The sequence below is a fragment of the Fulmarus glacialis genome, unplaced genomic scaffold, assembly GCF_000690835.1.
Source record: "Fulmarus glacialis isolate BGI_N327 unplaced genomic scaffold, ASM69083v1 scaffold18913, whole genome shotgun sequence".
Lineage (NCBI taxonomy): Eukaryota > Metazoa > Chordata > Aves > Procellariiformes > Procellariidae > Fulmarus > Fulmarus glacialis.
The window spans coordinates 24,813-35,966 of record NW_009205073.1 but is presented as its reverse complement, the minus strand read 5'-3'; the positions used below and the strand labels follow the sequence as shown (position 1 = coordinate 35,966).

At 55.4% G+C, this 11,154-nt stretch overlaps 1 protein-coding gene across 1 annotated transcript in view; it reads right to left on the bottom strand.

Annotated features, from left to right (window-relative positions):
- LOC104074946 (microtubule-actin cross-linking factor 1-like) overlaps nucleotides 1-11,154 on the bottom strand; it is a gene marked incomplete at both ends in the record, with an annotated part of 36,189 nt that overhangs the window by 513 nt on the left and 24,522 nt on the right. The window contains 9 exons of the mRNA XM_009575258.1: nucleotides 644-810; nucleotides 1,613-1,930; nucleotides 2,324-2,532; nucleotides 2,867-2,990; nucleotides 3,461-3,637; nucleotides 3,993-4,514; nucleotides 4,965-5,192; nucleotides 5,787-6,020; nucleotides 6,110-6,259. Coding sequence (XP_009573553.1) covers nucleotides 644-810; nucleotides 1,613-1,930; nucleotides 2,324-2,532; nucleotides 2,867-2,990; nucleotides 3,461-3,637; nucleotides 3,993-4,514; nucleotides 4,965-5,192; nucleotides 5,787-6,020; nucleotides 6,110-6,259 — 2,129 coding nt within the window. The remainder of the gene's footprint in view (nucleotides 1-643; nucleotides 811-1,612; nucleotides 1,931-2,323; nucleotides 2,533-2,866; nucleotides 2,991-3,460; nucleotides 3,638-3,992; nucleotides 4,515-4,964; nucleotides 5,193-5,786; nucleotides 6,021-6,109; nucleotides 6,260-11,154) is intronic.

The following is an 11,154-nucleotide window of genomic DNA, read 5'->3' as shown; positions in this document are numbered from 1 at the left end:
CCTCGCCGACCGCAGCTGCGAACAGCCTGCACGGGGCCAGCCAGAGGCAGTTCTCTGTGCGGTGCCGAATTTCTAGGGATTATTATGAGATTCATCTGCTTTTCCCCATCACCTTCCCTGTATTCACCAGGGAGGCTGGAGATACAGCCTGGGAGGTGTGACCCCCCGGGGATACAGGGGAGCTGCCCCTCCAATCCTGCTCACGCTGCTATGGCCAATTCGAACTCAAGCTGCTGCTAAAGCTCCCCTTTACCCCCACTTTAGGGGACTCTGGGGACAGTCTGCTCTGCTCTGTCACCTCCTGGAGAGCATGCCTGGGGCAGGCTCCCGATCCCCCGCCAGCATCCCGCTCCCCTCCGGCAAGATGCTCTGGGATGGAGCTGTGGCAGCCCACACGCCGGGAAACGCACGAACGCCAGCTCCTGCAGCACCAGGAATTTTTCACAACGCCCCCAGCCAAGGCTTTTTTTAAAGCGTCAGCTGGAGCGAGCTGCCTTACGTCTCTTGGTGTGGGAGGAGGGAGGCAGGAAGAGTTCGCTCGTGCCCCCCCCATGGAAAGGAGATCTCCACGGGGTCTTGCTCTGACCACAAAACCACCCCCAAACTCACCTCCCCAGAGAGTGGCCGGGTCCCTGGGACTCACCTCTCTTTTGCCACCTTCTGCAGCTGCAGGAAGTCTTTCTTCAGGCTCTGCAGCTTCTCCTGCTGCTGGGAGGTGCCGGGGGCAAAGCCGCAGGAGCCCAGCTCCGCAGCCAGGTGCTCCAGGGTGGCCAGGTCCTGCTGGTGCTGCCTCATCTCTGAATTCAGTTCCTGCCAAGAGCAAAGGGGGATGCCGACCGTGCCCTCGCCAGCAGACACGGGCAGATGGGATGAACCGGCCAGCCCCGCGTCCTGGCGAGACGGAGGGACCCTCTGTGGGCAGCACCATGAATTGCACCAGCACCGAACAGGCGGGCACGGCTCAGTCCCACCTGCTCCTCCAGTTCTGGCTCAGCAAATACTCTAAGCAGCTGCAGGAACAAGTCCCACCTTCCCCGGTGCCGGTGTAAAGCCACACAGTGAATGGGATGGGGGACCCTAGACCAAGCCAAATCAACCCCCCCACAGCACAAGTGTCCAGTTTTACACCAACTTAGAACATTTCTGAGGCTGTGGTCAAACCACCCCCCGTTGCAGAGCACTCTAGGAAGCCAGAGGGAGGAATCCCGCGCAGCCATGACCGGCCACCAGCACCCACAGCATCTCCGAGGGTTTTGTCACATCCTGCACTGCGCTTACTGCCAACGCTCAGGCGTTTTGCTGTATTAACCTCGTGGAGTCTTTAATTGGTAAAACCTTGCTATATTTGGACTGGTCCCTACGAGCCTGGCTAGAGATCCCTCCTGAAAACCAGCCTGGCTCCAGGGAAATGCCATTCCCCTCTCTCACTGCTGGAAACAGCCTCAGCCGCTCCGGCCATGCTCCCTTCCCCAGGCAAAGAGCCAGCACAGGTCCTGCGGATCCTGCCAGCCTGGAAGTGAACCAGGGGCTGTTTGCCCAGGAAGAAATCATTACAAAATGGCCCAGCCCTAAAAACCCAAGGCAGGTGGAGTCTTTTCCCCCTGCATCTCACCTGGATGTGCTGGGAGAAGTGAGCGATGTCCCGGTCTGGCTGGTTCCCGGATGCCAACATCCGCGCTCTGCTCTCCGTGAACTGCTGCAACTTCTCCGAGAGCTGCTCGTACTGCTCGACCTTCGGGAGGAGGCCCTTCAGCGCGTCCTCCCTCTCCCGCTGCCGCTGGCACAGCCTGCCAAAATGCTCCGTCGCCTCTGCCAGCTTGCCCTGCAGGGCAGAGGCCGTGGGGCTGTCTGCCGCCTCCATGAACCGTGTCACCATCTCACGGGTGGCTTCCAGGCAGCTCTTCTGCCTGGCGATGTCCTGCTTCAGCTTCTGTGGTAAGCACACACAGAAAGGGATGCCATTTTAGGAAGGCTCTTGAGCAAAACTGAACTGGCATGAAGAGGCTGGGCCGCCCTTGGGAAAGAATAGTCAGGCAAGAATAGTTTTCTATCCTGGTTTTCCTTTCCTTTCTGATCTCCCCAACCTGCTCTGCCTTTTCCCGGTGCCTGATATCAAAACCCTACTTGTCAGCAGAAGAAAGACTTTCAACAGGTCTGTGTGCTGGCTTAAAGAAATTAAGTAAAGGTTCTGCTCATATCCCTTTTTAGTCGGTTTTTTTTTGTGCTTTCAGAATACTGTAGCTAGCCCCCAGCAACTGCCTGCACGGTTCAGGTCCTGCAGACAGGCGTGTTTGAGGCGGGGGAGCTCAGGGACCAGCCTTACCGCACTCATGGCAAGCGAGTCCTGGATGGACGTGGAGGAGAGCACGGCCGGCTGCTCTCCCTCCAGGTTCTTCTCGATCTCAGCCACCGACTGGAGGAGGCTCTCCAGGCTCTCCTGGACGCTCTGGGACTGGGCGATGGATTTCTGCAGCAGGTCTGAGCGCTCGGCCATCTGCTGGGAGAGGCTCTGGAAGCGGCTCACGATGGCATCTGCAGGGTTCAGCGCAAAGGAGAATCAGTGTCAAAGAGCTTCTTGCCTGGTGCTCAGAGAGCAGCAAGTACCCCCTTTGGCTCCTGCCAAACTCTCACTGACAACGAATTCCCATCCCCAAACTCAGCAGCGAGACGGGAGACCCAATGCAAACGGCTGAACTGGATCTCAGCCCTCCCCACATGCAAACACAAGCCCTGAATATGTGTTGCTGTGCACCTTTGCCCCACCTTCCCCCAAAAGTGGGAGACTTCATCTTTCCTACCTCCCTGGTTGGTTTTCACGCTCTCCCCCACCATCCCTGCTAACGCAGGCGGCTGCTTTGCTCTGTACCTGTTGTTTCCTGAACGTGCCCATGGTCCGGGGCCGGCTCCCCTTGTACCTCCAGCAGGGACCGAGCCGCTTTCTGGAGCTTCTCCACCGGCACCTGATGCTCAGCGAGGTCTCCCTGCAGCTGCTGCTTTGACACAAGACAAGGCAAAATCAGCAGTAGATCACACGCAAGAGACCGCGGGGAGCTCAGGGCTCCATTTAAACCCTGCTGAGGGATCCTTGTTTAAGAAAAATAATAATGTAGGTTGGAAGGCCCAAGCCCATGCTGCAGCAGGGCTGACTTCAGAGCTGGATCAGAGGGTCTGGGCTGTCCCAGCACCCAGCCACCCTCAGGGGGGAGGAACGTCCCCCCCACATCCCGCTGGGATGTCCCCTGTGGCAGTCTGTGACTGCAGCCCCGTGTCCTTGCTCTGAGCACCTCTCAGAAGAGTCTGGCTGCACCTGATCTGCAGCGCAGGGACCTCCTGCAGGTACATCTTTGCACTCAACCAGCAAAAAAAGCGAATGGATCGAGTCTCTTCCCTGCTGCTGACTGCTCAGAGCAGCAGCCGAATTCCCAGGCTCCCCCCAGGAGATCACCCAAGGACCCCGTACCTTAGCGCTGGCGAGCTGCTTTTGCAGAACGGCCGGATCTGAAGAAACTGTCTCCAAGAGCAGTTTCCCAACAGCAGCTTCGCTCTCCTGCAGCCACGTCCTGAGAGACTCCGCCACCTCCTGGAACTGCTGGTAGTGATCCAGCAAGGTGTTCAGGTGGGAGCCCAGCTTGGTGCACTGCAAAGGAGCAACAAGACATAATGGGAGGATGCACACAAGCACAGAGCAACCTGGGCAGCCCTGGAATACACACAGAAGTCATCAAGAAAGAAAAAACAATTAAAAAAACCACTTTGCCGTATGTGTTAAAGGAATTACAGGAGGCAACATGCAGACCAACGCCAAGACAGGGGGTGTTACTCCTGCCCAAGCCCTGAAGAAGACAATCCTTGTCCTACAATCTAGTACGTGCTAGAAGTCCAGCCAGACACTCGAGAGAAACATGTCTCTGCCATCCCTGCTCGTTCGACACACACAGGAGGAAAACAGCACCCAGGGTTCAACTCCCAGCCTTGCAAAGCCCTTCCCGTACCTTGGAGTGTAGTGTGGTGTATCGCTGCGTCGCATCCTCCAGCTTGCTCTTGACCACACTCCCGGACGTCAGCGGCTGGGACCCTGCGTCCCCAGCAGCTCCCTCTGCATCCAGCACCTTCTGCCCCGACATGGTAACAAACCGCAGGTCGCCTTTGTGGGAGATGACGTCTTCTGAGAAGCTCCCCTGTCGCAGGAGCAGCTGCCGGAGGGCCGTGGGGTCACTGTCCCCCTTGTACATCCCCTCCAGATCCTGCTCTGCTTGCTTCAGCCAAGCTTCGAACTCCCCGTGATCCCGCAAGAACTTCTGCAGCTCGTCCCGCAGGACTTGCACTTGCTTCAACTGCGTTTCCGACTGCGAGAGGGAAGCCGTGTACTGGTCCTTCAGCTCTGCCAGTCGGCCCTGGAGCCGGTCCCGCTCCTCCCCAGCCAGGCTGTGGCCATGCTTGTCCAGGAAAGCCTGCGCCGACTGCGTGGCCAGGATGACGTCCTGCTGCTGGGACAGCAGCTCCTGGTGCTGGGCCTGAAAGAAGCCGGAGAGCCAAGGTGATGTTTGCGACCGAGGGTCTCTGCCCACCAGCACCCGGCGGGTGCAGCGAGGCCACGCGCGTGACTGAGCCTCCGCACCCTCCTACAGCACTAGCAAGGTGGGGGAACACCCCAAGGCGGGGATACAGGCAGGCGCTGTGCCCACAGGAGGGTAACCCCCCCTCTGACCACCTTCTCTCGTTACCCTGATTGCACCGTGCCGTGGCACCCACCCACCAACCCAGAGCGCGCGTCCTCCAGGAAGCCAGACAGGGAATTCCCAAGTCTCCCATATGGAAAATCACCCTGAACACGTGTCTCAGAGACCAGACCCATCTCCAGACCTATCTAACACCCTGTCCGGCTCCCAGCTGTGTCAGCAGCTGGAGGCAGGGCCAGCGCGTCGGGCAGAAAGCTTTAAGAGGGACGAGGTGTCGGTCCTGACCTTCAGCCTCTCGTATTGCTCATCCAGGCTCTCGGCAGCGCTGTCTGCTCCTGGGACGTGGCCGTCGGGGACATCCCGAGTGCCTGTCCCTGCTCGCGCCCCTGGCGCTTGCTCGATGGGGTGGGGTCTGTACTCCAGGAGCCCTCCCTTTTGCTCCAGCGATGCCACCCAGTTCAAAAGGGAATCGATCTTATTGCTGTTCTCCTCCAGTTCTTTGGCAGCTTTCACCTGAAAGCACAAAGGCTCCAGATAAGAATGACCCATTTTATGCATGTTCAGCAAACAGCTGCATGGGGGCGGGAGACAAAAATCAACAGAAGGAAAAACCCCAAAGAGTTTTCCAGCCGCAGCAAATGCCTGAGACACTCACAAACCTCCAAAATAGTTCCTGGCTCTCTGAAAGGGGGGAAGGTGCAAAGAAGCTGTGAATAAACTCAGCCTCTCTGCTACATTGCCTCTGTCACCCTGATACAACCCAGAGTCCCCCCTGTGAAGGTGCGAGCATCGCTTTCACCGCCAGCGCGTGGAGGTGCCCGATGCTCACCCTCCCGTTACGGGTCAGCCCAAAGGCAGAGCAAGGTGCCTGTTACTCCCCTGTTTCCTCCACCACCAGCTCATCTGTAGCTGCAGCTCTCAAGGTATTTCATGAGAGAAGTGCTTGGGGGGCACCTCGCCTGGGGGACCGACAGAAAGGAACAGCAAATTGCTTTATGCTACATCACCCAGCTGAATACCAGGACCCCAGATGAATCCAACTGCACCGACTGGACCTCACCGTCCACCTCAAGCAGAGCCTGGGGGCTACAGCTCCTTGCACGTTACCTTTTCAGTCTCCTGCTGCACTGCAGCAGTCACAGCGCTCTCCAGCTCCTTCTGGGCCACCTCCGTCCTCTCCTGCAGGGACCGGTACTGCTCCTTGGCACGCTGAAGCTTCTCTTGCAGTGCTGCGAGCTCCCCGGGCTCCATCTTTGCCTTGTTCTCCTCCAAAAACTCCTCTGTGCTTTTCAGGACGCTGGCGAAGGAAGCGGCTCGGGTGTGCATGTTCCTCTGCAGCTCCTAGGCAGACAATGCCGTAAGGCTCCGTGCACTCCCGGGGCAGCACCCAGCCTCTCTGCCTTCCAACCCCCCGTTTTTAAAGCACTGACCTTAACATCACTTTGCCTCTGCTGCAAGGCGGACAGGTCCCCTTCGCTGGCTGCTCTCTGCTGCTCTGCCAGCACGTCCTCTGCCTGGTGCAGCCAGCAGCTCAGCTCGGCCAGGCTCTGCGCCCGGGCTGCCTGCTGCTCCTGCAGCGTCTGCGGGCAGAGGGAAGGGGAGAGGGGACAGTTAGTACCTGCGCTGCACCTCCGGTCACGCACATCGCTGAAAGGCAAGGCAAGAGGTTACAGCTGGAGCATCTCCTGAAGATGAGGATGCAGCCCAGAAAACGGCTTTTGCAGCTCTCCACGTGCTCCCTCTCCCTCTCAGGCTCACACGCTGCAGGAACGGGGCTGCGGTGCCGCGTCCCTGCTGAGCAGGAGCTGCTCGCTGCACGTTTGCCACCGTTCCAGCAGGTTTCTCTCAACCTGCTCTTTGAGAAGCCCATTCAGCTCCACGTGGAGCTACGCTCCAGGTCACGCACTCCTCTCTCGGGAGAGCTCAACCAGAAGTTTCTGTGCCTTTTCCATTCAACGCTACAAACATTAAAACTGCAGCAGAAACTCATCTAACGAGAGGTAACAACAACCTAAGGTCAGGCAGCACCACTGTGGAGCCCCAAACAACCTAAGTAGGCTGTTTTTTTGATCCTGGGGTTGGAGAGGGAGCCCAGGAGAGAGAAAGCATTTCTGTAGCTGATCCAGCTCCTCCGTTTTGCTGCTAGAGCACAATACAGAAGCGCCTGTTTGAGCAATTGAGCATGATGTGACCTGAGAGTCCCTGCAACGTTCCTGTTCCCCTTTCCCAGGGGAGATAAAGGTTTTTCAGTTTCACAGGGCATTTCAGCAAGGTGATGTACAAACTTGTGCAAAACACTGTGCTTGTTTCTCCCAGTGATAAGATAAACAACAGAAGCAAATTGCAAGAGCCTTCTTAAGAGCTCTTCAGCTGCAAAGCGAGTTCTTCCTGCGTTAGGATGGGCGCACACTCAATCTGAAAAAGCAAAGCAAACTGGTTAATATACACACACACTCTAGAGAGGACAGGCAAGAGTTACAGAGAGCAACTGTTAATAAAAACTACATTAATCCTGTCTTGTATAAGAGGATCCATGCAGTGACGGGTGCTGCAGCAATGCAGCAGAGACCTGAGGACTTGCTTTTGCAGCTGCCTGCTGCCTTGATACATCATCAGCTGTTTCTCTGGGACAGCAATACCTGACTTGTGCAGTGGAAATAAGACATTAAAACCCCCAGGTCTGTGGTGGCCCCTCTGCACAGGGATTTTCTGGTGGGGTTACAGAGACCAGGGTTTATTCCACCCACACCAAAGCAACTCGATGTTTAGGAGAGGACTGCCCGGCTGCACCACCCAGACCTCGGCAGGGCTCCATCTTTTGGGAGGAAAGCGACTTTCCGCTGGGAGTTACATGGTAGGAAGAAGAAAGACTTTAGAGGAAGCTCATGATGTGCAATGAAAAGTCATAAACTGTGAGTGGCATGCACATGAAATTCCAAATACGAGGTGTCTCAGCGCACGTTCTTGTGGCCGGGAAGCGCTTCAGCGAGCAAACTGCAGCCAGGAAGCAGATGTCTCACAACCTTCACCTGATCCGTCTGCTCCACTTGCTGGAGACAGACCTGCAGGACCTCCACCCGAGCCGTCACGCGCTCCGACAGGTCCCGGAAAGCCTTCTGCAGCTCATTGAGCAGCCTCAGCAGCTGCCTGCTCTGCTGAGGGGTCAAGTCCTGGGCATGCTCTGAGATAAGGAACTGGATGTCGAAGGCAGTGGCGTCGAGCTGAGACTTGGTGTCAGCGAGGGGCTCTTTCAGCTCCTGAATGGGAGAGAAAAGACCTCTCAGGCAAAATGACTCTGCAGCCAGCGCTTTCCTGCACTGCCAGCTTCAGATGGGACACGCAGAGAGGCAGCAGTATGCACCCCAAAAAAGTGCTTTGTCACCAGAACGATATATTCCAGAAACCCCAAACGCTCCCAAAAGCACACTCAGCATCGAGGTTACAGCATCTCACCGCAGCAATTTTCTAACGTGCCTCTGCACCAGGCCTCCAGCACCTCGCCAAGAGGTTGCTCGGCCCACGCGTGTAGGGCTGCCCTTGGGCCTGAAGATGACCCAGACCTGGAGCTGCCAGCAGCCCCGTCCAGTCCTCGGTGACTCCATGTGTCACCACCGGCTCTCAAAGCCTTCGACCCCCTGACTTCAACGCCAAGGTGCTACCAGCAAACAGGAGATGCTGAACTGACCAAATCTTGACAGCTATCGCTAAAAGACGACTAAATGCGGAGGGGAGCCTGGGCGCCTCGTACAGTCGATGGAGACCGGGGCAGGTGTGATGGAGGGGGGCTCTCAGAGCCCCCATGGAGGAAGCAGCTCTCTCCCCAACAGCCTAATGGGAATCCCTCCCAGTCGCTCAGCCTCCACCACACACCTGCATTTCAGCATGTTCCCCAAACAGCCAAAGCAGGTGGTTTGTGTATTGCAGAAACAAATGACTTTGGAGCAAATACAATATTGTTGCTCCTCCTGCAATAAAGGAAAAGGGCAAACCCTTGGTAGGCTCCAGGAGGGAAGCAGGATTAAAAGCTTCTCCTCTGTGCAGAGGACAGCAACTTCATCAGCCAGAAGGATTAGGGGCATTGCCATGGTTACCTTGTAGTGCTGGAGGCAGCGACTCAAGCTGTTCGCATCAGTCGCGGGGTGGTAATCGCTGCCATCCAGCGACTCTGCAGTGCCAGAGACCCAGCTCAGCAGCTCCTGGAGTTTGCCCTGGAGAGTCTCGTGATGTGCCAGGATTTTAGCCTTAAAAACAGAAATGCATCATTTAAAGAAGGAGCAGAGCTCTCCAGGGAAGGAGCGTTGGGATGCTCGGGGGGCAGCAGGCAGTGGGGACAGTTGCCAGCTCTACCTTTTCGCTTTCTGCTGCCCCGCGAAGGTTTTGTAGCTGGGACTCCAGGACATTACTCGCAGAGCTCAGAGACTTCTGGAGGTTCTTGGCATCCTTCTCCAAAGCCTTCAGTAATTGCTCAGGGACTTCTTCAGGGGGGTTGGCCACAATCCACTTCACAGCGTCCAACTCCTGATTCACTGGGAAGCTCAGCTCCTGCAGCTCAGCGCCCAGGGCCTGAGGCAAGACAGCATCGTTATGTCTAAGATACGGTGACTTCATCTTCCCACTGCCAAAACTGAGGAAAGGTTTTGGAGACCCAGCTCCAAACACTGCGTCTATCTCCTAAAAAGATTCATTACCGTCCTCCAGCCCCGCTCAGCTGCCAACACTCGCCTGTCTTTCTCCAGGCTGTAAAATCCATTTCAGCCATGCTTAGGTTATTATCTAAGCAGGGAGGAGAAGGTGAGCCAGAGGCAGTGCCAGAGCGGGGAGGGACAGGGTTTGCATATAAATGCCTGTTAAACTGGAGACTAACCTCCCCGGCTGGCTCCCAGAAGCAGGGAGGAGGTGCAAGGGCTGTGCGTGAAGCTGGGGAGAGGAGGGACGAGCCCTGTCCTGCCTAACACTGGCCAAGCCTGGCCCAGCCTCGCTCACCTCCGCCTGCTGCAGCAGGTCGTGCAGGGCTGCCAAGTTCTGCTCCGCCGGCTGCACCCGTTTGATTCTCATCTCGATATCTCGGAGCATGGAGAGATATGATATCAGCTTCTCATCGTGCTCCAGACACATCTTCTTGCTGAACATGATCTACAGAATCAAACAGTAAAACAAAACCTCAAATTTAGACAGAAAAGAAAACAAAGGATTATATATTGTTCTTTTTTTCAAAGAAGAAATGTTAATAACATTCCATTTCAGGGACTTTCCACTCGCTAGACTTATCTACAAGATTTACTACAGGAAAAATAAAACACATGGCTCTTTTTCCAACATAAGCTTATAAATGGCAAGAGATCTCTGGTGTTACAGTAAAAGTGCCAAAAAAAAAAAAAAGTCCTACTTATTAGTCATTTATAAGTAATGCTCCAGCAAAAAGAAGCCACAACTAAGCCTTGAGTGTTTTCAGTCATACATCACTGGCTCCCTTTGCCAAATCCATTGCAGCTGATACTGCAACATCAAGCTCAAACATTCACTCCTCATGTTCTGGCTGTCCTCTGTGCTGAGGACCTCGGACAGATTTAACATCAAACATACACAAATAGCTCATTAAAAAAAAAGGTCAAAATAGCAAAAAGCATCAATTTACCTGGGCTGGTCTCGTGGATTCCCTTGAGGTTTCCAGCAGCTCCCCCTCCACTATCACAGGTAAGAGCAAGCCCCGCTCGCCAGGAGCCGGCTGCCTGGTCCTCTCCTGGGGTGTTTCTCCTTGGGATTTGGGGGGAACAGGGGCACCTCCTTGGCCTGTGCTGATCTCCACTCTTTGCTCTTGCCGTGTCTCTTCTCCAAGCTCAAGGACTGCAGAGGTTTCCTGAACTTCTCTGGATTCCTCTCTGATAATTAATTCATCGGGCAGTTCGCCTGCTGCAGGGGCTGCACTGGTGGTTTCCACCTTGGTGTTTTCCTGGGTCACCCTCTCCTCCAGGCTCAATGCCACCAAGGAATCGTGACCATTTCTGATCCCATCTTTCATCACCTCTCGGGCTTCCCCTTGTCCTGGGAGGACAGGGAACACCGGACCCCCAGCGAGGTTTTCTTTATCTTTCTCAGAAGTAGTTTTCTTTTCTTTTTCATCCCTGCTGCTCCCCGTGTGCTTGGCTGTGCCTCTTGCCAACCCAGCAGTAATCTTGGTGGTGGTTTCATGTTTGGGTTCTGGCATGCTTGAGATGAAGTCCTCCTCCTTCTTCCCCCGAATTTCTTTGGAAATCAGAAAAGGAAGGGACTGCTTTTCCGCAGAAGATTTCTCCAGCTGAGCGCTGTCTCTTGAGATACCAGTCTGCTTTGCTTTCTTTTTCTTGCTTTTCTGTTTTTGGGTAGGTTTTAGCTCAGTTTCACTTGTTTTGTCTTGATCAACTGGACCTTCTGCACCCAATCTCAGGGTTTCTCCTTCAACGTGCTTGACAGTTTTTTTACCTGCAAGCTTGTCTCT